The 26,957-nt window shown below is 37.5% G+C and overlaps 1 protein-coding gene across 2 annotated transcripts in view; it reads right to left on the reverse strand.

The window, feature by feature from the left end:
* LOC127659426 (microtubule-associated tumor suppressor 1 homolog A-like) overlaps window positions 1–21,378 on the reverse strand; it is a 43,555-nt gene extending 22,177 nt beyond the window's left edge. The window contains exons 1-6 of one of the 2 annotated variants that reach the window (XM_052149227.1): window positions 21,013–21,378; window positions 19,681–20,973; window positions 18,326–18,560; window positions 16,097–16,273; window positions 14,205–14,309; window positions 13,955–14,065 (exon numbers count right to left, since the gene is read on the reverse strand). In XM_052149227.1, the coding sequence (XP_052005187.1) occupies window positions 13,955–14,065; window positions 14,205–14,309; window positions 16,097–16,273; window positions 18,326–18,560; window positions 19,681–20,973; window positions 21,013–21,378 (2,287 nt within the window). Of the gene's footprint in view, window positions 1–13,954; window positions 14,066–14,204; window positions 14,310–16,096; window positions 16,274–18,325; window positions 18,561–19,680; window positions 20,974–21,012 lie in introns of those variants that run through there. The other variant, XM_052149228.1, reaches the window with a different exon arrangement.
* Window positions 21,379–26,957: the final 5,579 nt, after the last annotated feature.

Genomic DNA, 26,957 nt, shown 5'->3' on the forward strand with positions numbered 1-26,957 from the left:
TAGGCCACTGGACCTAACGGTCATGCTGTCTCTGTTTACCGACTGAGCCCCAGTGAGCGGGGTTAAGGGTGCGATGATGTAAAAGTAGGCGTTGATGTCTATGTTGTCGAGGCGGTCATAATTGAATGAGCCCCCAAGTGACGTAGGAAAACCACAGAGAATTTTTGCAGCTTATATATTTTTTTTTTTTTTAAAAGCGGATTTATTTTTTTGTTTTTGCATTGGGGAGGAAGTTTAGTTCTGAAACTTACAGTATGTTTCTTTAAAAGTACAATGGCCTTTTATATGTCAAAATGTCAATGAAAATTGTATTCCTTATGACAGGACCATTTTAATGCAAGTTGGAAAACACAATGCCCCTTTCAGCAACACCATTCCAAGTTATTCAATCCAAAATGTCCATTTAACACTCCTAGGAAACAGACCAGATGGGTTTTTGAGAACTGACTGAGCTATAGGAGTGTAAACACTTGAACTTGATCCAAATGTCAATAAAAGATTTCCAGCAGACATTGTCTAGAATGCCAACACATTAACATGGGCTGATACCACTGCAGAAAACAAACCTCTGGCTATAGATGCAGAGCAAGCATATTTATAAAAAAATAGGAAGTAGGTCATAAAGAGTACGGTGATAAACGCTTTTGAGCATGGAACTGCTTTCTTACGTGACCGATTAGAATCTGCTATTGCTGGTTCAAACCAAATGATGCATCCAAGCATCTCAAAAACGTAACTTTAGAAGTATCCCAGCTTGGGCTGTTTCTAACATGTTATTGGAGAAACAATTAGGGGTGTGTGAGTGAAAGAGATACAGAGTGTGTGCAATCACCGGTTGATGATGCTGCAGTCGGTTAGTCAGTTTTCTGAAGATAATGTAATTTTAGTGAAATTCATCCTATTTTCTAAGAGGAATATAACAGTCCATGTGGGGCATTCCTCCCTATTTTGCGGTAGCTGGTGCGCAAGAGTCATTCACTATAGAAACCGCAATCTCCTCTGCCATTTTGAACAGTATGTATCCAAATGTCGAAACTCAGGTAAGAGATAAGCCCCTTGAGTGTATGTAATTAATCAGTCTGTTGTATCTCTCAACTGTGATGAGCCATAATGCTGAAGTTGTTTGTTTAAAGCCATTTAAAGCTATTTCCTAGCTTTAGTATTGTAGTAGTAATACAAGCAGTCACAGAGTGCGGTTGAATATAAACACTGACTGACACTTACTTCATGTCACCAACTGGCTCATATTACACACAAAAATGGTGATGGTGTGAGACTGATCAGATTTGAGGACTGGAACTAACTGTTGTATGCATGTATGTGTGTTTACGTACATACGCACCTGTACATTCAGTACATCAGAGTCTCCAGTTTGAGAAATGGACACTTCACATGTCCTCAACTGACAGCTTCATTTAATTCTACCCACTCAACACCAGTTTCATGTATAACAGTAAAGAGAAGACTCAGGGGTGCAGGCCTTATGGGAATTGCAAAGAAAAAGCCACTTTTGAAATAGAAAAACAAAAAGAAAAGGTTGTAGTGGGCAAAGCAGCAAATGCATTGGACAACAGACAATTGAAAAGGAGAATTATGGATCTTATCCCATTGAGATTTTGTGGGATCAGCTAGACTGTAAGGTGCGTGAGAAGTGCCCAACGAGACAGACACATCTATGGCAAGTGCTTCAGGAAGTGTGGGGTGAAATGTCACCTGAGTGTCTGGACAAACTGACAGCTAAAATGCCAAGGATCTGCAAAGCTGTCATTGCTGCACGTGGAGGATTTTTTGATGAGAACTCTTTAAGTCTAAAAATCTCATTGTAATAGTAATTTTTCCAAGTTATTAATATCCTGACTATACATTATGATCGGTTGAATGCAACTTTGGTGAATAAAAGTACCAATTTCTTTCCATAAGAGCAAACTTTTGGCTGCCAGTGTGTTTGCTTGTCACTCACACACACACGCACCCCCAACATCCAACATCCTGTTACGCCTTTCAAGACAAAGTTGCAAACCACTCTGGGTCTGTTAGTTCACTGTACCCACCCATAAAATAAATAGAACTGTTTAGCATATCACATGGATTGAAGAGACTGGAAGTGTTACAATTATGATGGAAAATGTTATTTACTATACTTTTTTTATTAAAATTATTATTTTATAATCAAAATTTAGTTTTAAATGAACTCACTTCTGAAGTTCAACCAAATAATCTCTTACAGTGAAGATTTAAGCAATTTATTAATGTCAAATTATTTTTTGAAATTTATTTCAGGCATATGTTAAAACAACAAATTAGCAAATATAGGAGAAGGAGCTTCCTTTAGTGTGTGAATATTACGTTGATCACACTGAAAGATTATCACACTGTTTGGTTTTACAGTCCAATACAATTATAAAATTGTTGATTTTATTTGTTCATCTGCTGGGATTAATTTGACTACTTTTCACCAGCATGCTATAGTTTGTGTGGTCTGTGCAGGAATTCCTACATTATGAAGGCCAAATCCAGAACCTGTTATTCATAACAATATAACTTTATAATATAAATAGTATGTGCTTTACCTTGAAGTTTATAACAAAACTTATGATAAAACTTCAATTGCCTGGTCCAGTTCTTAAATGGCAAAACTGGTCTGCCCAAATAATTAGTGAAGGAAGACAAATGTATTGAAGCTGCTATAGCGAGCAGCCACCCTGTTGGTCAAAATAAACAGCACATGGCAGAGTTCGCTGCTCGGGCCAAGTTTCTTGCCATTTAATATTTCACTATGCGGGCTGATTTGATCGCTCTGGAAAAACTGAGACATTTCTGGGGACAGATCCAGTCAGGGACAGAACGCCAAAAACCAGGACTGTCCCCAGAAAACAGGGACGTCTTGTAACCCAAATGTAAGAAATTGAGATATAACCACAGTTTGGCTTTTTAAGCTGCTGTGATTTCTCTGAACTCGGTTTGTGCCGATCTCTTTCTGTAAGGATGACATTTAATGAGCTAATGATATGTAATCCAGACTGACATTTCAAACATAATTTTATGTCTGAAATAACAGCAAGACACCAAGCTCATACATGTAGAGGAAAACATGATTTAGGAGCGAATTCTTTCGAGTCTGAATAAAGATGTATTGCTTCTTAAATGTGATTGAGTGGTCCTAAATTAAAAAACTTGTTGCAGACTTTTATAAATCGTTTTAGCCAAAACACCAGAAGTAGAGATGTATTATGATTCAAACCAAAAAAAAAAGATGTCACTGCCAAGTAAACACTTGTGTGGCTCCCTCTGCTGTTCAACTTTAAGTAAGGGCTGTCTATAGGTCCAGGAAAGTGCACACATTGAATGGGTGTTTGAGTTGGTCATGCAGCCTTTGTGAATAATAAATATTGGGTAGACATTTGGCAGTTTAAACCAGGTTCCTGATGCAGATCTTTTGAACCTAGATCTTTTGAACCCAGACCTAAATAGAGATATGCAACCTTAGCTACATTAACCAAACACTTCTCTTGTTCCTTAAAAGCTGCATTGCTCCCACAATTGATAAATGTACATTGACAGATCGGTTGCCGAAATGACACTTGTACACACTAAAAGTAAAAACTTTAAAATATGAAAAGCATAAAAAAATATAAATATAAATAGTATGGGAATTTTGTAGAGATCAATAGATACATTTAAAATTCTATATTTTAGCTTCTACAAAGCAGCAACCCTTAGCCTAAATTGCAGTTCTGTACAACCACTCACCACCTGTGACACTTTTCCTTCACTATACAGTGCTGCTACTCTATATCAAACATTTCTCAAACAAATGTACTTCTGTTCTGTAAAGAATTTCATGAGTAGACAAAATAATTTCAAGCACTTTATAGTCGTTATTTAGATCAAAAGGTTCTTAAGAGCATGATAAACACAAACAAATCACTGTCTAAACATTTGACAAGTAGTGTATATTGCATGAGTGGGCTCTCAATCCATTATTATTATTATTATTGTAATTCCGTCAGTAACCCCCAGAGGTCTCTAAGGGTAACGCGTATTATCAGGTCTCATTTAATCTCTAAAAGAACATGGGAATCGTGGGAGTTTATTACACCAAGTGGTCATGTAACTCTCTTTTTAGCTGATAATGCTTTAGTCATTCATCTTTTCCCCTAACTGTGTGAATTTTGTTATAAAATTCACATAAGCACTTAGATTATGCAGTTTTGACCTCTGCAATGCAGATAATTCTAACTCATTCATTATCTATCCCCCCCATTGTGATCACCACACAGTTTATTAGTCCTTAGAGTTTTTTTTAAAGGGAAATCTCACCAAAAAATGAAATATCACTCATTTATTCAGCCTTATGCCATCCCAGATGTATAAGACTTTCTTCTGCTGAAAACAAATGAAAACTTTTAGAAAAATATCTCAGCTCTGTAGGTCCATACAATGCAAAGTGATTGGTGGCCAGAAATTTGAAGGTCCAAAAAGCAGTTCAAGTCAGCATAAAAGTAATCCACATGACTCCATTTATTTAATCCATGTCTTCAGATGTGATTTGATAGGTGTGGTTGAGAAACCGATACAAATTTAAGTTATTTTTTAACCATAAATCTCCATGTTCACCAAAACATTCCTCTTGTTTTTGGCGATTTGCATTCTTTGTGCATATCGCCACCTACTGGAGAGGGAGGAGAGTTTATAGTAAAAAAATTACTTGACCATTGATCTTTTTTTCACCCACACCGATCACATCACTTCTGAAGATAGGGATTTAACCACTGGAGCCATGTAGATTAATTTTATGCTGCATTTATGTGGTAGAAGAAAAAGTCGTACACATCTTGGATGGCATAAGTATGAGTAAATGAGACAATTTTCATTTTTGGGTGAACTATCACTTTAAGTGGTTAATCTCCTTACAGGAACCACACATGCACTGTGATTTTGTCCCGAGATTGTGAGACCTAAAGGTGTAACTAAATGCATTTACCGGGTCTTAAAGCTAAAATGGTAAAATATGCCAAATCTACTTTGATATGAATTAGCAGTGAGCAGTTCTTTCAAGTATTTGCCTCAAAATATAATTTTACATAACTGAAATCAAATTTTAGTTTTTACGAGACAAGTACTTTTATTGATAAGTAATATCAACAAAAAACTGTTGCATAACAGTTAACTGCGTACTGAAATGAATACTTCAATATCATTACATACACCAGAGTTATTTAGACACTCTTGAGAAGCAGATTTGTGCTCCCTGTAAGCACAACCCCTTTCACTCGCTCACTCAGTTGCAGAATTCCTGCACTTCCTTCCATTTACAATGGCATATTAAATAAAGTTTATGATCTTATGCAAATGTGCCTGACAAATCTCATCAGCTTTTGATTACAAGTCAGTTTTGCATGGTACAATTATTTTCCATAACACTGATAACATTTGGAACAAATGTGTTTTAAGAAAAAATATGTTATACTAAATAAAAGCATATTACAATTACATCTATGCAACACGACACACTGATGTGGAAAGACTCAGTGACCCAGATTACATACCGTACTGTATTTAACATCTGTGCCGAACCGATCGTCGCTAAGGTTGTCAATAAAACTAGAAACACTAAGCCAATATTAATTTATTTTTAGAGGGATTTTTCAACAGGTGAAACCTTATCAAAGTACATTTTATAAATCCCAGTTTAAATGCAGACTATATTTGATCTCAGCGTTATGGATGGGGAACAAATATTGTTACTCCCCCCGATTACAAACAGACCTTATTTGGCCAATCACTATGGAAAGACCAGTTTCTGCCATACAAATAACTCCCTACTGTCCCTTTTCATGGGAATTTCAATTTAGCTTGTCAGAATGTTTACAAGACATCACCCTAGAGCCAATTGCCAAAAATAACCTTCCAAGTGTACTAGATACAGGAGAATAAGGTTTCTAGGCCTGTATACAAACACGCTTGAAAAGGACGAAAAAGTTCAATAATTACTTACTGTATCTACTGATTTGGTAGGTAACAGTTATGTCTAAATCCTGGTAATCAAGAAGACAAGAACCTTCTTACTTCTTCAAGGTTTATTCAACCCACAAGCAATGCAACAGTGCCACATGGCTACATAATTAAACACCAGGTGCAACCTTACTCTACAGCTTTTATAGGTAACATCATGTGAACTACAGCGCCATCTCCTGACAAGTACATAAACACAACATTCCCCTTTACTCAAAACTGTAAATTCAACCCAAAATACATAGTTGGTGCAATAGGCAAAACTTATACCATATTTACATCCAATTCAATTAATTTAACAATATATTCTACATTCTGTAACCAGACCAATTAAACTAGAATTACTTTCTCATTTAGCACAAGATAATCAATGTCTTTTGTACTAAGTGACATAATCATGTAGCCAACGCAGAGGGCGTTTCACTCGTGATGAAGACCTTACAGGAACAGATGGAGAAGCAATTTGATTAGGCAAGTTCACAAGTTCATCTTTAGGCAACACAGTAGAGGACGGAACAGACTGGAGAGGCAAGGACACCAGTTCACTCTCAATAACATTTTCCATAGGTGCACAATCTGGAGAAAGATGAGAGGCATGCCAATTTTTTCCATCTGATAACTGGTATGTGCATGGACCAAGTTGATATACAATTTTCAAAGGTTTTGAGAATTTCGGATGTCCTTTTGGAACATGAACTGGAACTTTTATACACACCCAGTCTCCAGATTTAAACTCAGGAGTACAGGCTCTTCGTTTGAGATCTGTGTATGTTTTCATCTTCTTTTGAGACAATGACACTTTCTGACTCACAACAGGATCCTTACAAGTCACAGGAAGAGGGACAACATTAAGACGAGTACGCATTTTCCTGCCACAGAGTAACTCAGAAGGAGACCGTCCAGTAACAGAATGGGTAGTAGCACGGTAAGTTTGAAGGAATTCTGTTACTGTTGATTTCCATGGCTTTCCAGACAGAATAGCAGATTGAATAGAACTCTTCAGTACTCGATGGAATCGCTCAATAGCTCCATTTGCAGCTGGATGATACACTGATGTACGTATGTGTTGAATGTCTCGATCTTTCAGAAATGCTGCAAACTCCACTGACTTGAACTGACATCCATTGTCAGATACAATGTAATGAGGATTTCCAAATCTGCTGAAGACTGATGTCAAGAAGTTGATCACATTTTTACTTGTGATTGAAGAAGTGAACGCTACTTCTGGCCACTTACTATGATAGTCAATCAATGTCATAATGTACCGACAATCCCAAGTAGCGGTATCAAATGGGCCAACAATGTCAACAGCCACTTTTTCCCATGGCATAGATGGAAAAGGTACAGGTTGTAAAGGGGCAGCACGAACAGTTGTAGTCTTATCAGAAGACAAGCAAACCTCACAGTTCTTGATCTGTTCATTAACCAAGCAGTCAATGCCAGGCCACCAGTAAAGTTCACGAATGCGCTGTTTCGTCCGCACTATTCCTTGATGACCTTCATGGGCCAGATTCACCAAAACACGTCGCAATGCAACAGGAACAACAAGACGTGACCCTCTAAACACATAGTCCTTTTGCACAGCAAGTTCATGACGTACTTGAAAATATGGACGTAGAACCACCCCCACAGCAGCTGATGAAGAAGGCCATCCACGATCAATCTGAGCACGTAATGCAGTCATTTCTGAACATGATGCAGAGGCAGAAGCAAATTCAGTTGGAGACACAGCAGACATTTCAGAAGACAAAAATGCAACAAACTCTGGTTCAGTATCAGAGAGATCCTCATCAGAAGCAAGTAAGGGTAGGCGTGAAAGATAATCAGCAACCTGGTTTTGAGAGCCAGGATAATAATTCACCTCATAATTAAAAAACAGGAGTCGCTCTGCCCAACGCGCGATCCTCTTTCCAGCGCGATCTGTGCCTTTAGAGGTGAGGAGCACTGTCAAGGCCTGATGATCCGTACGTAGAAGAAATTTTCGACCCCAGAGGTAAGTTCTCCATTTTTCAACAGCCCAGACACATGCTAAAGCTTCCTTTTCAATCGTTGAATATTTACGTTCACAATCGACAATGTTCTTGAAGCAAATGCAACAATGTGCTCTGTGTTGTTTTCATGAATTTGAGAGAATACAGCACCTAGTCCATAATCTGATGCATCCGTCGAAACGACAGTGGCCAAGTTAGGGTCAAACAATGCCAAAGCGGGGCTTTGAAGTAACAACTTCTTTACAGTACTGAAACTCTTCTGAGCCTCATCTGACCAGCTGAACTCAGATCCTTGTCTGATGCAAGCACGCAATGGCTCTACCACTGTAGCGAAATTTGGAATGAATTTATTGTACCATGACAACAATCCAAGAAGGGAACGAAGCTGATGTGCATCTTTAGGAACAGGAGCATGAAGCATTGCACTAAGATGATCCTCATCTGGGTGAATACCCCGTGCAGATGCAGTATGACCAAGGAAGCGCAGACTGCTTTTATTAAAGTGACATTTTGAATCATTCAACTGTAAGCCTGCATCTTGTATGCGCTGAATAACCACCTTGAGCATGTGGTCATGGTCACTTTTTGTGTGTCCCCAGATAATAACATCATCCAAATAATTGGCCACATTTGGCAATCCCTGCAGTACAGTTGCTAGCATTTTCTGAAACACAGATGGAGCTGAAGCAAGGCCATAAGGTACTCGACAGAATCTAAATAACCCTTCATGAGTGATGAACGCAGTCAGATCACGACTTTCTTCGTGTAACAAAAGCTGGAAATAAGCATTCTCTAAATCAATTGTAGAAAACACAGTTGCTCCACGCAGCATAGACATCATCTCATCAATATGGGGCAAAGGATAACTGTCCGCAACAACAGCTTTATTTGGTTCTCGCAGGTCTACACACATGCAAATTCCACCGGTCTTCTTCTGAACAACTACAATTGGAGAAATCCATGGTGATGCATCCACTCGTTCAATAACACCCAAATCAAGAAGGCGTTGAAGTTCATCACTGACAGCATTTCGAACAGATAATGGCAACCGTCTAAGTTTCTGACGTACAGGTTTCACCACTGAAGAAGTCTTTACCTTATGCACAAATCCTTTTGCACATCCTAGCTTAGTAACAGGCACAGAAGCAGAAAGTCGCATTACAGAAGCTGAAGCCAATCCTGGAAGTATGGAAGAACCTTCAAACTTTGGATTTAATTAATGGGTTGCATCTCTTCCAAGAAGAGCAGTGCCACATTCAAATATAAAGATTGACGTATTACAGTTCATATTATCTCTGGTAACAGTAACAGGTAGACAGCCAAGCACTGGTATTGGATCTCTTGAATACGTCACCAATTTAACAGAAGGAGGCAGCAAAGAGTCTTGTTTAAAATGTTTTTCATACACAGATTTTGGCAGAATGGACACGGAAGATCCCGAATCCACAATCAACTCCACAGGTACAGAAGCTGATGCAGTCATGATAGTAGTAATACACTTAATCTTATTAGATACTAAATCATGCATGTAAAGAATCTGAAGCTCAGGCAGTTCAATCTCATGTACCGAATGTGCTTGCTGTGAACGACACACTCTTGAAAAATGTCCCAACTTTTGACAATTATTGCACTTTACAGAAACTGCAGGACATCTGGAATCATTTGCAAGATGTTTTGTAGATCCACATCGATAACATGCACGAGCCAAGGAAGTAGCAAAAGACTTTGGAGGCACAGACAGAGGTTTCAAAGGTGATTGTCTTTTGTAACGGTCAACAGCAGGCACACTTGTTGCTTGAATTGCTTGCACCGGTACTGAAGTCTGATTTGAAAAAAGTTTAGCTTGTTCACCAGCAGCCTCCATTTGTGTAGCAATAGTAATAGCCTTGTTAAGAGTCAAATCAGTCTCTAATAGCAGACGTTCTCTAACACGATGACTGTTTACATTCTCCACTAGTTGATCTCGCAACATTTCATCATTATTAGATGCAAACTCACATGTCATGGCCAAGTCCCAAAGAGAAGCAACATACTGCAGGATTGTTTCCCTGGTGCTTGAATTCGTTTTCTGAATGCATGACGCTCAGCCACAACATTACGTCGAGGAATAAAATGTAGTTTCAAAGTCTCAATAGCATCCTCCATTGTTTCTCCTTGGTTTGGTAAAGTATAGAACAGTCTCTGACCTTCTGTTCCTAGGCAATGAAGAAGCAAAGCTTGCTTCCTTGCAACTGGCCAGTCATCTCCTGATGCATTTACGACAAGCAAGTAATTCTCAAACATCTTTAACCAGACGCCAAAAGAAATAGACGGCTCACCCGGACATGGTAAGAATGGCGTAGGAAAAGAAGCAACAGCAGCCATCTTTCATGTAGACCAGCAAAATCCTCGTCGCCAATTTGTTATGTCTAAATCCTGGTAATCAAGAAGACAAGAACCTTCTTACTTCTTCAAGGTTTATTCAACCCACAAGCAATGCAACAGTGCCACATGGCTACATAATTAAACACCAGGTGCAACCTTACTCTACAGCTTTTATAGGTAACATCATGTGAACTACAGCGCCATCTCCTGACAAGTACATAAACACAACAGTAACCCATAGATTAACTCAAATTGTGGCACAAATGTTCATGTCCAAAAAGATTCCAGGATCTATTTGTGGAGATCAAGCAGATACCTACAGGTCATGTACAAATATCAAATACTCTCTGGCAGAGAGAGAAACACACAGTCTAAAGATAGAATCAACACCACATGTGCAAAGATAATTTGTTGAGAGCTTCACAGATTTACTTGGAAATATTGGTGCAGAATGAAGGAAAATACACAATAACAGACCATTTTCTATTAAAACCAGAGAAACCAAGAACAGACCTGTCTGAAACACCACAGTACTCTTGCATCCTGACAACAGCTGGAGGTTTCTGATTAAGCCTTTGGCTGTTAGCCTCACATGGATGATGGAAAGAGAAAATTTTGGAGAGAAAATCATCTTGCCAGTCAGAAAGATTGCTCTTCGTAGGCAAAACAAGAGAAACAGCCTCAGATGCACACATGAAAAGACTCTGTGCACTAGGCATTACAGCAAAAGAAAAAACATCTGCCAAACAAACAGCAAAGAGTGTGAAGGGAGGGGGTAAAAAGATCGGTGTCTTCCCATCACACTTAGCAAAAAAGATAACAGAACCAGCCTAGATTAAAGTGGGGCAGCTGCTTATGACAACACAGCCAGAGAGAAAAATGAAAACATTAATCCATCGGTTTAAACTCATCCAATAGTTTACATCCCTTGCTCAAAGCTTTCTGTTAAGAAGGTGCAGGATGCTGGGTGAACGGAAGAGTGTAAGGGCACTGGGAGGAGTAAACAGCAGAGCAGGAGAGGGTGGGCTGTAATACAGAGCTCTCCATCACTCTCAGTCAGGATAAATGTGCAGTATAACAAGCTTTCTTGCACACGGGGGAGGGTTAAAAATGGCAGGAGTGAAAGTTACCGCTTACAGCAGCAGATTGTTAGATGAACAGCAACACTGAGGCAGATCACCAAATACAAATTTTTATTTTAATTGAGAACCTAACATTGCTTTGAATATTGCAGTTCATTCACTATAAACCTCCATAATAAAGAACCATTACATGGGAACAGTTTTCTTTGTTGTTACAAAGAGAACAGTGCCGAGCAACCACAGACCAAAGCGGTGTAATACAAGCCTATGATGCCAGCAAGAGCTCAGAAAACAAAAGTGCTTACCACATTGAAGCCATAATTTTAGGTTTGAAATGCAATTATGTTTATGAGGGGTTGTTGATGGCAGCAAACACTGCATGCCTGCACAGTTAAGACTGCAGTCCAGATACTTGAGGCTGCGTTCATAAATCAGTTTGAAAATACAAGCTTACAAATTCCAGAAAATAGTAAAAGATGAAAATACTGTAATGTAATACATGCCTGTGTTGACATGTTTGGAATGCAGAACATTCAATAAAAGTGAAATAATAATAATAATAATAATAATAATAATAATAAATAAATAAATAAATAATAATGTGTAAGGTTTCTTTGTGGAGCCTGAAGTTCAGCAACATTTTCCCTCCCATTTTAAAATGTATTAAGAGCAAATTTAAAATGCTATGTTCAAGTTTTTGACACAATGATTATTATCGGTTTTGTAATGGAACCATCATAAAAATACAGTAATATAGCACAAAGCAATGTTATTATAGGTCAGGTCTAAAATGCAACACTATTTTATTCAACATGTCTCTCCATCCACCAGGGGGGACCTAGGCCTGAAATGGATAGTATTAGACAAGTTTAAATGTATCTGAAGTCATTTCATTTGACACAGACAGCTAAGACCTGTGGGCTGTTCCAGAAAGCATGTTTAGCTTGCCTTGGCACAAACTCTAAAGTATTTGTTAAACCAAGCATTAACACATGGTTAATGGTTCCATAGTGCCCATAGTTTTGTGCGCGTTCACTGTGAACTCAAATGCATTCTCAGTGAAGCGCTGAATCCATGAGTTGCCATGGAAAAAGACACCAAGAAGAAATTTTAGTGACACAGAACTTCATAGCGACAGGGGCTGCATCGGTTTAGGACTGAGAGTCTGGTTGACAGAAAGCATACTGAAACAATACAAGTTTTTAAATGAATAAAACTATTACATTTTACCATACTTGATAAAGCCTAATTCAACATTTATATAAGATCTCTCCCTCCAACATTAATGTTTATTAGGTTGACGTCATGTTATGTGTTTGCACTGAACTTCCTAATAAACATTAATAATTTATTAATATTTAAATAATAGCTTATATAAAAGTTTACTATATTTTTTTATTTTAAGGTTAATTTTACTGGTATTTTACCATGTACTGTGGGAGCATGCTCATTTTATTTAGACCATTTTGCTACTTAAAAATGGTACAAAGGGTGTTTCAATGCAATCATTTTGGCCAAAATATGCAAGTAGTTAGGTTAGGGTTAGTAGTCTTGCTGTGGTCATGCATTAATGAAGGCCCCCCAAGTGACAGAAGTCCCGGAAGTAGAGAAGCTGTTTTTGCAGCATTGTGTTAGTAACTGCTCTTTTTGGACAAGGGTTGAAGTTTAAAATTCTGAAACCTACTGTATATTTTTAATACTACATTGAATTATTTTATATCAAAAGATCTAGGGAAATTTTATTCCTAATGACATGACCACTTTAATATCATAAAATTACTTTGTAAAGAGTGCAATGGATTTCCTTAAAAGCTAAAGTGTATCATTTCTGTGCCATCCAACACAATTGCACAAATAAACAATTGTTTTCTAAAAAAAGCTTGGTGTATCTGCAGTAAATCGAACAAACAGATAGTCCCACCCACAACTCACACAATTGGTTGAGTCAATATTGTCGTGTCGGGTTAAAGAGGAATTTCTTTGCCTCACAGAGACACTGGGTTTATAGACTTAAAGAAAATGAACCTATAAATGGCTTCATAATAGTTGTCTTTCCATTTTAATATGGGATAGGAGAAGATATTTTAACACTGTAAAGGCTACACACTTCAGCTTTAATTACAGTAGTAAAGGGTGGTAAGAAAGCACAGGTTACTTGTACCAGGCCACAGGTATGGCAGCTGAGACGACTTAGAATCTGACAGATATGTTATGGTCTTGGCTGCTGTATAATGTTTTCCCAATGCTGATAGGACGTTTCAGACTTACAGTGAACATACAGTAACTAAACAAGTGTCTGGTTCTCAATGGGTCTCAATATTTTATTAATAATAGAAATCCTGTGTTTATCATGTGAATATGATATTGTTAAAAATATGAATGGATTAAATGTTACATTATTAAATTAAAAGTATATTATAAAGCCACATGTGCATAATCTCTGACACCTTCTACTGTAATTATGCGCTTTGAGGTAATTCATAAAATCTTAGCATGTCTCACCTGTTGGAGTAGTAGCAGGTCTCAAGGGTCGGGTTGAGGTAGGGGTTTTCAGAGGACTGCCTGAAGATCTTGCTGAACTTTGACCCAATGATGGGGTGTTCTTGCATCCTGCTCTCGTAGCAGAAGATGTCTCATTAGGTTTAGAGTAAATAGAACCGTAATATAATCCAAATCGGATTTAACTTGTCTTGATCTCCATCTGAAGATCAGAAGCTAATACTCATTATGTTTTTGCATGCATGAGTCATACCTGATGATACACCTCTGGTAGACGGATACTGCAGCTTGGTTCTTAATAACCTGGGCCTGTTAGATGAAGGTTTACTTGAGGCTCCAACTGTTGGATCTGGGTGATCTGATTGAATAATAATAATAATAATAAAGACAATAATAAGAAATTAATAATTACAAATATATTACTGAAATCTTCTACAGTGGTAGTTAAGAACATAATAAAGTAGCCAGTGGGTATAGATATACTATGGATTGTCATGTTACCATAACAGCACATCACTCAATAGCTACTGTCTGACACAAAAAGAAAGTCTACAGACTGTTAGAACACAGAAATATAACAAATATGGTATCTGGTCAAATAAATTGAGGAACAAAGAGATATTCTGTTATATATTCAATATATCTTTGAACATAAGTGCTAAATGTGCAAAAAATAAGCTTTGATGAAATATTACCTAAATCCATAGATGGACATGACACAAAAAAATACACATTCACTAATCTTGGTCAATGCTAATGTTACTAAAACATTTTTAAAATTACAAGTTGTGCTAACATTAGTTAACGCATAATGAACTAACAGTAGCTAACAAGGAACAATTGTATTTCTTAAAAAGAACATTAACAAAAACATTAACAAATGATATTCATGATATCTAATGCATTAATAAACATTAACAAATGAATCCTTATTTTAAAGTGTTACCTTCAAAATTGTACTTACTTCGCCAGAATCGTGTCTTAGGCTTCCCATTAAAGGCAGTCAACAAAGGAATAATACAAAAATGATATGATCCGATAAGGAGGCATGTCAAGAGAGTCAGATCACACGGAGGACAAGAGCTTGGCTTGTGATTCAAAGTGGAATTTTTAAAAACCTGGTCTGAAAATTCAGTCAAGGTACCTCTGTGTTCAGACATGACCTTCCACAGAGAGTTCAACATAATGTTTGTGTGTTTATGTGCACAGCTTTCTCATATCCCTCCAAGTGAACTGAGGTGGAACAAACCCTGCCTCGCAGACATCTGTCACTAACATGCCCATTAACCAATGAGAGAAGCAGATACTGAAAAGGTAAAGAATCATTGTCTATTGGTACATCCTTTCTCTAGACTGACCAAATTGGCTTATATTTGGTCAGATAATGACCAAATATAGGCCAATACATTTGGCCTGATATCCAGCCATTGGCTTAATACAAATCAATAGCTTATAAGCAGCAATTACATTCCAAAATCAAGATGTTTCTAAAATCAGGTTTTAAATCTTTAGAAGGGATTTAATATGCAGGCTTTGGATTTAAGGCACCATTGTCCTAGCAGGGAATGTATGTCAAGCTGTACAAGTATGAGGTTGATCCTATCTGAAGCAACACATTTTGTCTGTTTGTTTTTTAAACATAAAAATAATACTACATTTTAAAAAGGGGAGAGCTGGTATGGCTGTGGTGTTCTGAAATTTGTCTGTGACATTTGAAGAAAATAAACAAATATTTAAAGATTTGTAATAAAAATACAAATTATGATATAAATGTAATAATGAATCAAGACAACATTTCACTAATCATTGTGCTGATAATATTATAAAATGTAATTAAATTAGAAATATGCTTAATTTAAACATTTCCACCCATTGTCTCAGATCTTTGGAGTCCAAACTATCTTGAGATGTGGTATGGTATGGTTTCGAACTGGTTCATGATAGATCTAGGGTGCTATGCAGCAATCATGAATGATTTGTAACTCCATAAATTAGTCAGTGAACTAATACATTTACTGTATGGTGTTAGAATTTTGCACTCGGCATAAGCATGTGCAGGAGGATATAATCTATTAAACATGTCCAGCTCAACCCTTTTGGTCCAGTCATGCAAGTTGATCTTTATGTAATCTTCAAGAGTCTCACCTTGCTTTAGGTGTCCACTGGTCTGAGAGAAAGCACTGGAGCTCTTGGGCAGTGTTTTGGGCTTCACTGGCAGTTTGGAGGCTGATCCTGTTGGGGCAGGTGTGGATGGGACAAGTCTGGAATGGGCTCCTTCTGAAACAGCAGCAGTGCCCCCAGTCAAGTGGATTTTGAGCTTAGCTGCATTGGGAAAGTGACAAAAAAATAAAGCCATTATTTTTCAGGTTATGAGTTACAAATAAACACTTAAGTGTTTGTATTGCAAATATTTGCTCTGCAAACAGTGTACTATAAAAATCTGGAATGGCAATTTTAGCACAAGCCTTACAAAACACAACGAATGTTCTGTGCCAAGTCCATGTTTACATGAAGTTGTTTTGAGAGTGGACACCGTTTGAATCAATCTAGTCCTTCATTGAGAGTGCAGTGATGATTGGTGACATTTTATCTAAAGGTTTAAGCTTTTAAAGTCTACAAGTCCTCTAAAAGAGCTGTATGTGTTTATCAGATTAGTTAAAAAAAAAAAAAAAAAAGGGGACCCAAAACTCATTCATAAACATTTCCAAAATAATTACCTAGCCCTAAATCTAAATAAAATAATAAATATAACAATAAAACCTTGATAGAGCTGACAGAACAGGATGCGTTTTGCACGTTTAGTTTAGTATTTACAGTAACAAACCATTCCAGGAAAACCTTTTCTTTTCAGCAGGCAAGAATATTTGAATAATTATCCATGTTAAAGTCTAGCCCCCTTTAAATCGATTTAACAAAATAAATAGCTACCTTGAGACTACAGTAGCTGGTTGTACATAGCTAGTTTAACTCAGAGTTTCAGAGTATGTTTCAGGTTGAGAAGATCAAGTTTCATCGATTTAGAGAAGCTTGGTACAAACGTTCTTTGTCAACTCAAAGTTTGATCCCAAGTTTGTTGTTAAATCTGAAGCTTGTGCACATAAATGAGTGACATTTGCCATGAACAGCCAATGGGTGAATCTTGGAGAGAGTTGGCACAATTTAAATCATGCTGAAGACATTCAGCATGATTTACATCTCTACTGAAGATCAAGAGATCATTATAAAAAATAAAGAATTTTTACATTTAAACAGCATGAAGAAACACCGCTGCTACCACTGAAAATAAAACCTGAATATAGTGTAATTTCACGGATATAGGTTCACAATAAGACACAGGCTTATTCATTTTTAAAAGTGTAAAAATCTATCTATTTTTCTAAAAATGAAAAAGCCTTTATATTCATTTAAATTAAAAGCCTAATACATTTTTTAAATGTGCAAGCAATGTCACTTTGTGATAGTCTACAATATAATTTTAATCATATTTGTTCTTTTGTAAATATTTATGCATATCACACAATAAATTTGTCTTAGTGTTAAAACCGTATTTTTTTCCACAAGGTTTTCAGCAGTAAGCACTGCATAAAGGTACAGTATGTTAAGAACTGCAATAATACATTTTAATGTGCTGCTCAAAAGATAAAAGGTTCTCCAATCTCTCAAATAAACCATCTTATAATAAGTATTTAGGTAGGATATTAAATCGTAACATATATATTTAAATACATTTTATATATCCATTTTCCTGTGAAGCACACTTTAATTTGGACTGAGAGATACGGGGGAGTGACTTCTTTTGTTTCAGAGATGTCACTCACAGCTGATTGGTTCAGCATCAGTTTGTGATCGGTTACCCAGAATAAAATTAGCTCTGGAGCATGTTAGCCATGTGGCGTAAGTGTCAATGGTGCTGAACACCGGTAAAAATTGACCCATTTTCAGGAGCCTGAACAAAACTCAAACTTACCTGGGTAGCTTCATGCAACAGACCACAGTGATACAAAAGGAAATCCAAAAGTGTAAAGTTTAAGTAACATAACAAGCTATGCCTTTGGGACCACATATGAATAAAAAACAACAAGGTAAAGTGCATTTACTTTTATTAAAATATGGCATTACTCAGGTGTCTCTTTCCCAATATGTTTTGACCAATAAAGGATAGACATGAATGGCAATACAGCACATACATATACGGTCAACAACATGTAGTATTTTTGACCAATTTGTATTCTGTGGTGTTACACAAGATAATTAGAAAAACAATATCAAAGTGTGCATCTAAAACATGCCTTCACTCACACTCTATTAAAAGAGAAACCATACCTAAACAGGACAGAAAAAGCTAACTCTGCTGAGTAAAAGAGCTTTCCATACCCTTAGGTGTGCTCAGTTTGTTTCTGGGAGAAGGCATGTCTTGCAATGTGGTATTGCTGCCATCTTTTCCTGCTGTCCCAGGTTTGAGCTTACATGCAGCCGAGAGTGGCGGCCGAAGGTTTGCAGCTTGACTGCGAGCAACAGAGGGGTCTCCTTTCCTGGCTGGGGATGGCTGAGGGCCAAGCCTACATCTACTCCACTCGCAAACTGCTGCAGCTGGCCTGGAAGACACTGCCTGCAAGAGAAGCTCCCTTTCAGCAAATCACTCCCACACATGACACTCCAAGCATGCACTTCCCACACTCTTGACAGCGTTTGCCATAAGAAAGCTGAAGAGTGAGCTCAATGTTCAAACTTACACAGACTCATGGGAACTCTGAAGTATGAAGTAACTACCAATTTTTTTTTTCATTCCTCTCTTCAGCTCCGTAAAGATTATGTGATGTGTGCACATGGAACGCATTTTCCAGAGACTATCTTGCAGCTCTTATTAAAACACCAATTACACTCTTTTCAATCTTTTGTGAATTGTGCTTTGTTTGAGATGGCAGTCTTGATCCAAATAGCAAAACAGACCACAAATCAAAGCTAAACATTCTAAGTTTGACTTAGAGTTTTTACAAACAAAGTAGGCAGGGCAAAGGTTTAAGATTTCCTATGCCAGCATAATCATACTATGAATTCAGCAACAGTAGGTCAAAAGTTTTGCTGCTGAAATCGGACTGTTCTTACCAAAATTGGAATCACTGCCCCTGGATTGTTGAATTTATAGGCACAGTCTCCAGAATGAAATGTTCAGAGTGTAGTGCCAAAAGCAGTTACTATTTTATGTTGTAAATGTGATAGTCAACTAGAAAGCACGTTTTATTAAAAGCACCCCTAACCCAAATCCTAAACCCAACTGTCAGTGAATTAAAAATGTGAAAATGCAACCTCTGAATTGCACTCAACATTGAACTCATAACTCATTAAGTTGCTAACGAGACACGCTTACAGCAGTGCTAGAGAAATGCATTCACACCGGAATTGATGAAAAAATGCCTGATGGGGATGTGTCTTTTCAGCAATTTGTCTAAACGGTGTTGATTTCATGGTACATGAACTTTTGGAAGCATGTCGATTTCCTGTGTGATCATGTTGTCAAGGCCATATTTTAATATACTGTATTAATTGAATAGCTGGCAGCACAGTGGAAGCCTCCAGAATTATAGAAAAAATTATATTTGTATTTATTCATGTATAATATTTGAGTGCACAAGCTCTGTCAATTGTAAGGTCATGAAATTTACCATCAACCAAAACATATTTCAACAATTTACAACATTAAATCAAGCTTAAATTGAAAACACACTCACCAACAGACTGATTTTCAGATTTTTCCCACAACCCTTTAGTGACTCTTTCGTCTGATTGCCATCTTTAGAGGACTCTTGTCCATCTGCAGATTTCATCTTTTCACGCTGACTTCGAGAACCTCCCTTAAATAAAGTTTTTGGTGTTGCAAGGTTGACTTTTGAATTCTTTTCTTGGGACCCATCTTTATTCGTTTTGAAAGAGGTAGCACTTTCAGACCAATGGCGAGCTCGAGACATTGAGGCTGGACCACTTTCTTGGCAAGTGGATGAGCGTGTTCTTTTAGCCGCAATGGAACCCTTTCCACTTTGGGCTGGTGTGGCAGAGGTGTTGGTTACTGCAGTAGAGGAACACTTTTTAGAAGATGACTTGTGTTCAGTAGAGTTGTCAGTAGCTTGAGGAACAGAGCTAGAAGCATTTGGAACCGGTACACCTGATGTCTTGAAGGGGTTTGTGGCACGAGCCAAGATTTTAGACTTTATATTACAGAAGTTAGGCTTGGAAAACCTTTTAATTTCTACTGTATTGCTTTTGCTTGCTGCCACCAATGGTGTTTTAGACTTTGAGGCACTTCCTTTCTGCCTATTGATGACTTGAGCCATTGGGCTCACTGAATCGCCTTCTTTGTTGAGAGGCGATTCAGAGAGAGATGGGAGGCAAAATGTCATATTACTCACAGACTGTACTGGAGTTGATGTTTGAGCATTGCCACTGATGTCTAAATCCTCAGAAGCTGTGAAGAGCACAGTCTTCCCCTCTGCTGGAGTTGAGCGATTCGATCCACTGGTGTTGAGAGTTAACTTTTGCACATTGTGATGATGAACAGGTGTCACACATTCAAGTTTGTCAGTGCCCAGGTGCAAATTCTTTTCCTCTGTCTCTCTCTGAGAGTCAGAGAGACCTAAAGCCATTTGATAGAAATCCCCCTCTATGAGGAAGGTCTTATTGTTTGGTTGGATGAATGTACACTGCAAGCCATGATTCTTGGGGTCTTCCTGAGGCACCTTGGCTGGATGTTCTTCATGAAGGCCCTCACAGACATCAGGCAACATGCCCAAAACCCCACCAAAGTCAGAGGAAATATCCAAGGAGGTCTTGGACTCCCCAAGCAGAGAGATGTTAAGTGGCTGGTCATTCTCGTGCAAGACAAAACTTTTACTCCTCATCACCATCTCACCAGAGCTCACAGAGAAGCAATTCTCACTGGAGCCATGGCAGGATGGCTCGCAGGAGTCCACCTCAGACAGCTCTCGCTCTCCACAGTCAGGAGAGAGTTCTAAGCTCCTGTCATTCATCTCAACATTGACACCTTCTTTGCATTCCGTGGCTCCTACATCACTAGTTTTCAAGTCCACTATTAACAGAGACATATTCTCATTCCAATTGTCAATCTTTGAATTAACTTGGTCCACAATAATTGTTCCACTTGATTTCACCACTATCTTTGAGGATGAAGTTTCTCCATTATCAGTGCAAGTAAAGGTGGCATTAGAGGTAGTTTTCCTTGTTTTTAAGTTTACCTCAGATGTGGCATCACTGATACAGTTTTCCATTTCAACATCAGAAGGACTGTCTGAACTGCCACCACTCAAGCAGCTAGATCTTCTAACTGAATCAGAGGAATGCTCACTTGGGCAAGTAATATCATTTCCATTTTTGTCCTCAAAAGTAAGATTCATGGCTCTACGTGTGATCTCCATGCCCCTGCTGCTGTGAGCAATTTTCACATCAGAACTGTCTGAACAACCTCCTGTTTTAGAAAATTAAATCTTCTCACCAATTTGAGGACAGGACTATTTATTAATGCCATTCAGATGTTCCTGAAAAATAAAAGTTTTAAACATAAATGTGCAGAAATTCTATCAATACTCTATGGCTCCAATTTACTAAAGGTTTACAATGTATAAAAACATGCGCAAACTTGACAGCACGCTCACAAAAAGGTCTGAGCTGATCTTCTAAATTAGTCTTGCATCTTTAAATGTGCAAAATGGCACGTCTTGGCAATTTTTGCGTTTCCCCAAAATGTATGTGCAATTTAGAGGCCTGCCTCCAAAAGGGCATAATAAGGGACGGTCTAGATGCAAATTAATCAAATTGCACCCGCAATGTGATTTATAAAGCCTGAAAGTCCTTTCAGAATCGGAAAATACGAGAGAAAATGAATATGAATGAAAGGTGTTAATCTGATTTGCACTTGGTCAATGTGACAAAGGAGATAATACATAGAACACCCTTTACTGACACACATAAATGTGAAATTAAAACTCATGAAAACAGTTAATCGATTATTTTAAACTCGATATCTTAACTAATAACATCATAAGCCTACTAACAATTTATGCCTAAATATGCCATACTTCAATGTTTTAACTGCTGAAATACTGCAAAAAATGTAAGTGGCGGTTCTTTCCAATAGGCAAGCCGAGACGCACCTGTGAAACAAATAGGGAGCACAAGTTCTGTACAATGTAGCTTCCGGCGTCTCTCATGCACAGCTATCTTTACCATGGTTAAGATAATAGCGGAATGAAATTCAGTTTTCATTTAAGTATAAATTAGTGGAGCGATGGTTTAACGTGTACATAATATTGTATTTTCTTTGTGATTTATGAAAATGAAGTGAAGAGTGTCATGTGCATTCTCATCAACAACTCTTACACTTGTTAAATAGCAGTGATACAATACCATACAATCCTACAAATAAACATAAAAATGCCAAACTGAATACAAATAAAATGGTATTTAGTGAGAGTTGTACCTTTAATTGTATTTGGAGGCAAAAGCCTCCTTTTGGAGTGTGTCCCCAACATATTTTCACGATGTTTCTTAGAAAATGACCAGTAAAACGCCAACGACACACACAATTTCATAGATAGCACAAGCAAATTAGCACCCTTTATTTGAGATATTAGTAAATCGGGGCCCATGTCTATTGATCTCAAAATAATACACTGGATCTGAAAAGAGGTAGTATTAGCTATTGGTGAAGTATGTCTATAGAACAATACCGCAAGCCCGGTGAATGATACCCTGACAATTTGTGAGACCTGTTGTAATGTTGGTAGTTGCAAAATAAGTAATGTACTCCTCTTTAAATAATTAATTGACCAATTACTTTGAATCATGAGAACTTGATATCCTGTTTAATTCTTTATATGTTTCCAAGAGAAAAAACATAAAAAATTAAAGCACTTAGGTTATCAATTTCTAGCCCCTCTTATTGTGGAACTAAAGCAATCCCTTTACAATATTTAAATATAAAAAGTTTGTTATAAAATTAACTAAAAATTATAAAAAGTAACTATTACAGCAAACATATGGTTTATTTTTGCTTTACCAGGAGAAACCCAATAGGACCAAAGATTCCCCTTTAATGATTATCCTTGGTACACAAAAGGCCTTAACAAAAATTTAGAGCATTATAAAATAAAGAGTAACCAGAGAATGTGCATTTATAGGACCATTATTGGCATTTACTACCAAGACTGAGCAGTCTAAAAGCCTGAATGTAACATGTTAGTTTTAGACAAATGACCACTCAGATGGTGAGAGGGGTCAGTGGGAGCAAACATATTTAGAAAAGGAGTACTGGCTGGGTGTTAATGAAAACACCTTTTTGTGTTTAGAAGGGACAAATCTAGCTCTGTGATGGTAATGTTACAACCTAGAAGACAAGCCCTTTTTTAGCAAACATAGAGGGCTTGCTGTCAATTTATGCACGCGCACACGCACAGCAGTTACTTCGGTCTGTCAAACTTAAAAAAAGTACCAAAACAAAAAACATAAACGTAAATGAAACAAATCATGCATTATATTTTAAGTCCAAGCAATACGATCACTTAGTACAATAAACTGAACAAATTGTATGTCATTCAAAACCATATCATTAGTAAAGCACTTAAATCAAATTTGGCTTCTACATCAAACTCATTGGTCATCATCCCATCTCATGACAATAATCATTGCACAAAGTGATGGAATTGTTTTAGATGTCTTGGAATACTACACAAGTCATATCCATTTCTTTTACAATGTTTTTATGCGGTTTATTTGTTGTTGTCCTTTTACTTATAAGTATGGCAACTAAACCCTGTGAAAAAGCTTTTACAATTTATACCTTTTGTGTTTAACAGAATAAAGAAAGTCCAACTGTTTTGGAGTGACATTAGTAAATGACAGAATGTTTGGGTGAACTACTTGTTTAATACATTTCTGTGGGTCAGGCTACCCAACTTGGAATCTTTCATCATTTATTTTATGGTTCGGTCTCCTCAACTTAACATCACTGCACAACTTCACAGGGGTGGAAGAGGCATGGCATACTTTGAGGGAAAGGCCTTGCATGCTCAAATGCACTTCTGTCAAGTACAATGAGGAGAGAGGCCAGTTTATGCAGAAGCAGAGACAAGCTCTTTTGAATAGGGTTGGGAATCATAAGGAATTTTACGATTCCAGTTCTGATTCCGCTTAACGATTCCAGTAATTCATTTAGTACTTTTTTTTTTAAGAATTATTTTGAAATTAGATAAGCAATTCATAATGCATTCTTACCCTCTGCTGTCCATTACCAAATAATGAGATAATTTCAGATTGAATATCTACAGAGCAGATATTACAAATCAGAAATACATTTAATACGGATCTTGTAAAAGGTGTGTTTGCAGACTTTTTAGAAACATAACTACAATCCAATAATAGATCTTACTCTATTTTAAATAAAGAAATCTAAACCAACATGAAATGTGATGGCATATTTCATTAATTAATTTATTTTATAAAATTCCACTCATTACAACAAAACTTGTGCATCTTTAATTATACATTTCTCATATGAACAACCAGTCAGAAATTGCACTGCTCGATTTAATAGACACACAGGTCATCATTAAATAAACATTAACTGTTCCAAAGACAGTTTAGACTGTGTTTTGTAGCACAATGTTGTACTTCAGGCTTGTGAGACTTCAACAGTTATTTAAATTCGAGTTGGACATTCGTAACTTGAACATCAGTATAAGATTATTGTATACTGGAAGCGCAGTATGTTTCACGCTGTAGATTCAAAAGAATCAGCTCATTAGAATGGTTCTTTCGGGATCGGACTGTACCGGAAGCAACATGTGTTTTGCGCTGTAAAAAGAGCCGGCTCGAGACTCGTTCGATTGGGAATTAAATGCATGGTAGAACTGTGCGTTTTCAGAAGATGGCAGCGCTGCTGCAGAGATGCGCTGCTGGAAACACTGTCTGAGTATGGTGTTCAGCCACATCGCCAGAAAACTGCTAGCTGGAGAACCGGAAAGAGTGTTCATTCAGAAAGAGCCGAATGTCACGATGATAATACTATTCCTGTATTTGATAAAGGATGGAACCGCTTCTGAACAAGAACTGGTTCTCGGTTCCCAACCCTACTTTTGAAACAACAAAACCCATATAAAATATATGTGAACAATCGGTGATTGGAAATGCCACTTTAAATGTGGAACTACAGAGAGAAGGTGGATAATTCAGCGCAAAATGTACACAAATTAGAACCCTATTTTTACATGTTTTAGCTAAAAGAGGACGGTTTCTGTTGGTGCCATATGATAGCACTGCGATCTGACCACCAGGCAAACGTGTATAATTCCTGAGTGACTGTAGGAAGTTGGCTTAAATTACAGGCTCGAATCATAACACATTCTAGAAGAGGGATTATCCTCGTGTTTTGCAACTTTATCAGTTGATTAGTTTACTTTCAAATCACATAAAAACTACAACCTGCATGTTAAGCGCGTGATCATACAAAAATGTCCGGAAATTCTCAAGGAATTTGCATTTTAGGTCCACTCTCAATTACTAATAGATATTAATTTGCAGCTAATTCTGAATAATAATGGTCATGCATACTAACTAGACCCTTTAAATAAGGCAAATTTCTCAGCAATGATCGCAGAACCTTAAACTATTAAAAGGCATATCGGTTTGACTATAAATAATCTAACTTTTGCAGCAATATCACACTCTTACAGATTTTAGCAAATATTACAAATCTATTGAACTGCCTACTGAGAATTTTTAACAACTGGCTGCTATTTTCTGAACAAAGTTAATCTTATCCCGAGCATAAAGACTAAATAAGATTACAGGTTTGTTGAAATTTAAAGGCTCTACATTTCTCCAATATTCTGATTGAAAGGGCAATACAAGAATTCCTTCCTTGATTCACTGACAGAGTGTGAATTGTTACTTTGGGAACCATCAGTGTGCGTAGTCATTTACAGTCTGACTGCTCATGCAAGGGCTGGGCATTAAAGAAACAAGAGCCCCTCTGGTAATACATTACCACTGCCCGAAGAATTATTGATGGATGCGTCTTATTTCACCTTTAAAGGAACATAAAACTGAAACGTTGAACTCTCATAAAACATAGCAGTGAAATAAAATGGGTGATTGTTTATACTTGTTGAAAACTGAGTACTGAAATTGAAATTGAAAACATGCAAAACTCTGAATTGAATTCTCAATTCAGAGTTTTCAACTGAATTCTCATTAAATTAATTAGAATTTAAATCAAATCAATTATCAAATCTCTCAAGAATCAAATGACTTGTAAATTGTACCAGTACTAATGCAATCATGGATCTTTATTGGAATTTTGTAACCTAGCTACAGGATGTAGGAAATACTTTCTTATTTCATACAGCATGTCATTGGAAATCTCTTCAAAAAACTAAATGCATAAAGAGAGCCTTACCAGCAAAACATTGTGTTCAGCACCATCCCATTCAGGCTCCTGCAGCACTCACAGTTCCATGTCTCAGGATCAATCCCATTAGTGCTGTGGTAAACACTACACCAGACGAAATGCACTGGCTGCTCTGCTTGTGTGCGTATATGAAGTCTGCCAACACTATACTCCCTGCAATATACACCAATCAACTCTAACTCTCTCCTTTAGTACCTCTCCAGGCCCGCAGCATTATAGTCAGTTCCATAGGAATGTGGCACAGACCAACCTGCTGTCAGCACACTTTTGGTCTGTCCTGGGTTACTACAACACGCCTCTACTCGTACCACACTGTTCAAGTTCCAGCCTGGGCCTTGACAGAACTCATTGCTAAGTCTCAAGGCTAACTTTACAGGGGACAGCTACTGGTTGCCCTATCCCAGACAAGCCCCTCTACATGGGGGAGTGGCCAGGGCATGTCAGGCCAAAAGCAGCATATACTGTTGCGAAGCAGCCAGCAGCATTTTTGAAGGGATTTAGGCATCAGGAGATAAATTAGGAGAAACACTG

This window comes from Xyrauchen texanus, chromosome 19, assembly GCF_025860055.1.
Source record: "Xyrauchen texanus isolate HMW12.3.18 chromosome 19, RBS_HiC_50CHRs, whole genome shotgun sequence".
Classification (NCBI taxonomy): Eukaryota; Metazoa; Chordata; class Actinopteri; order Cypriniformes; family Catostomidae; genus Xyrauchen; species Xyrauchen texanus.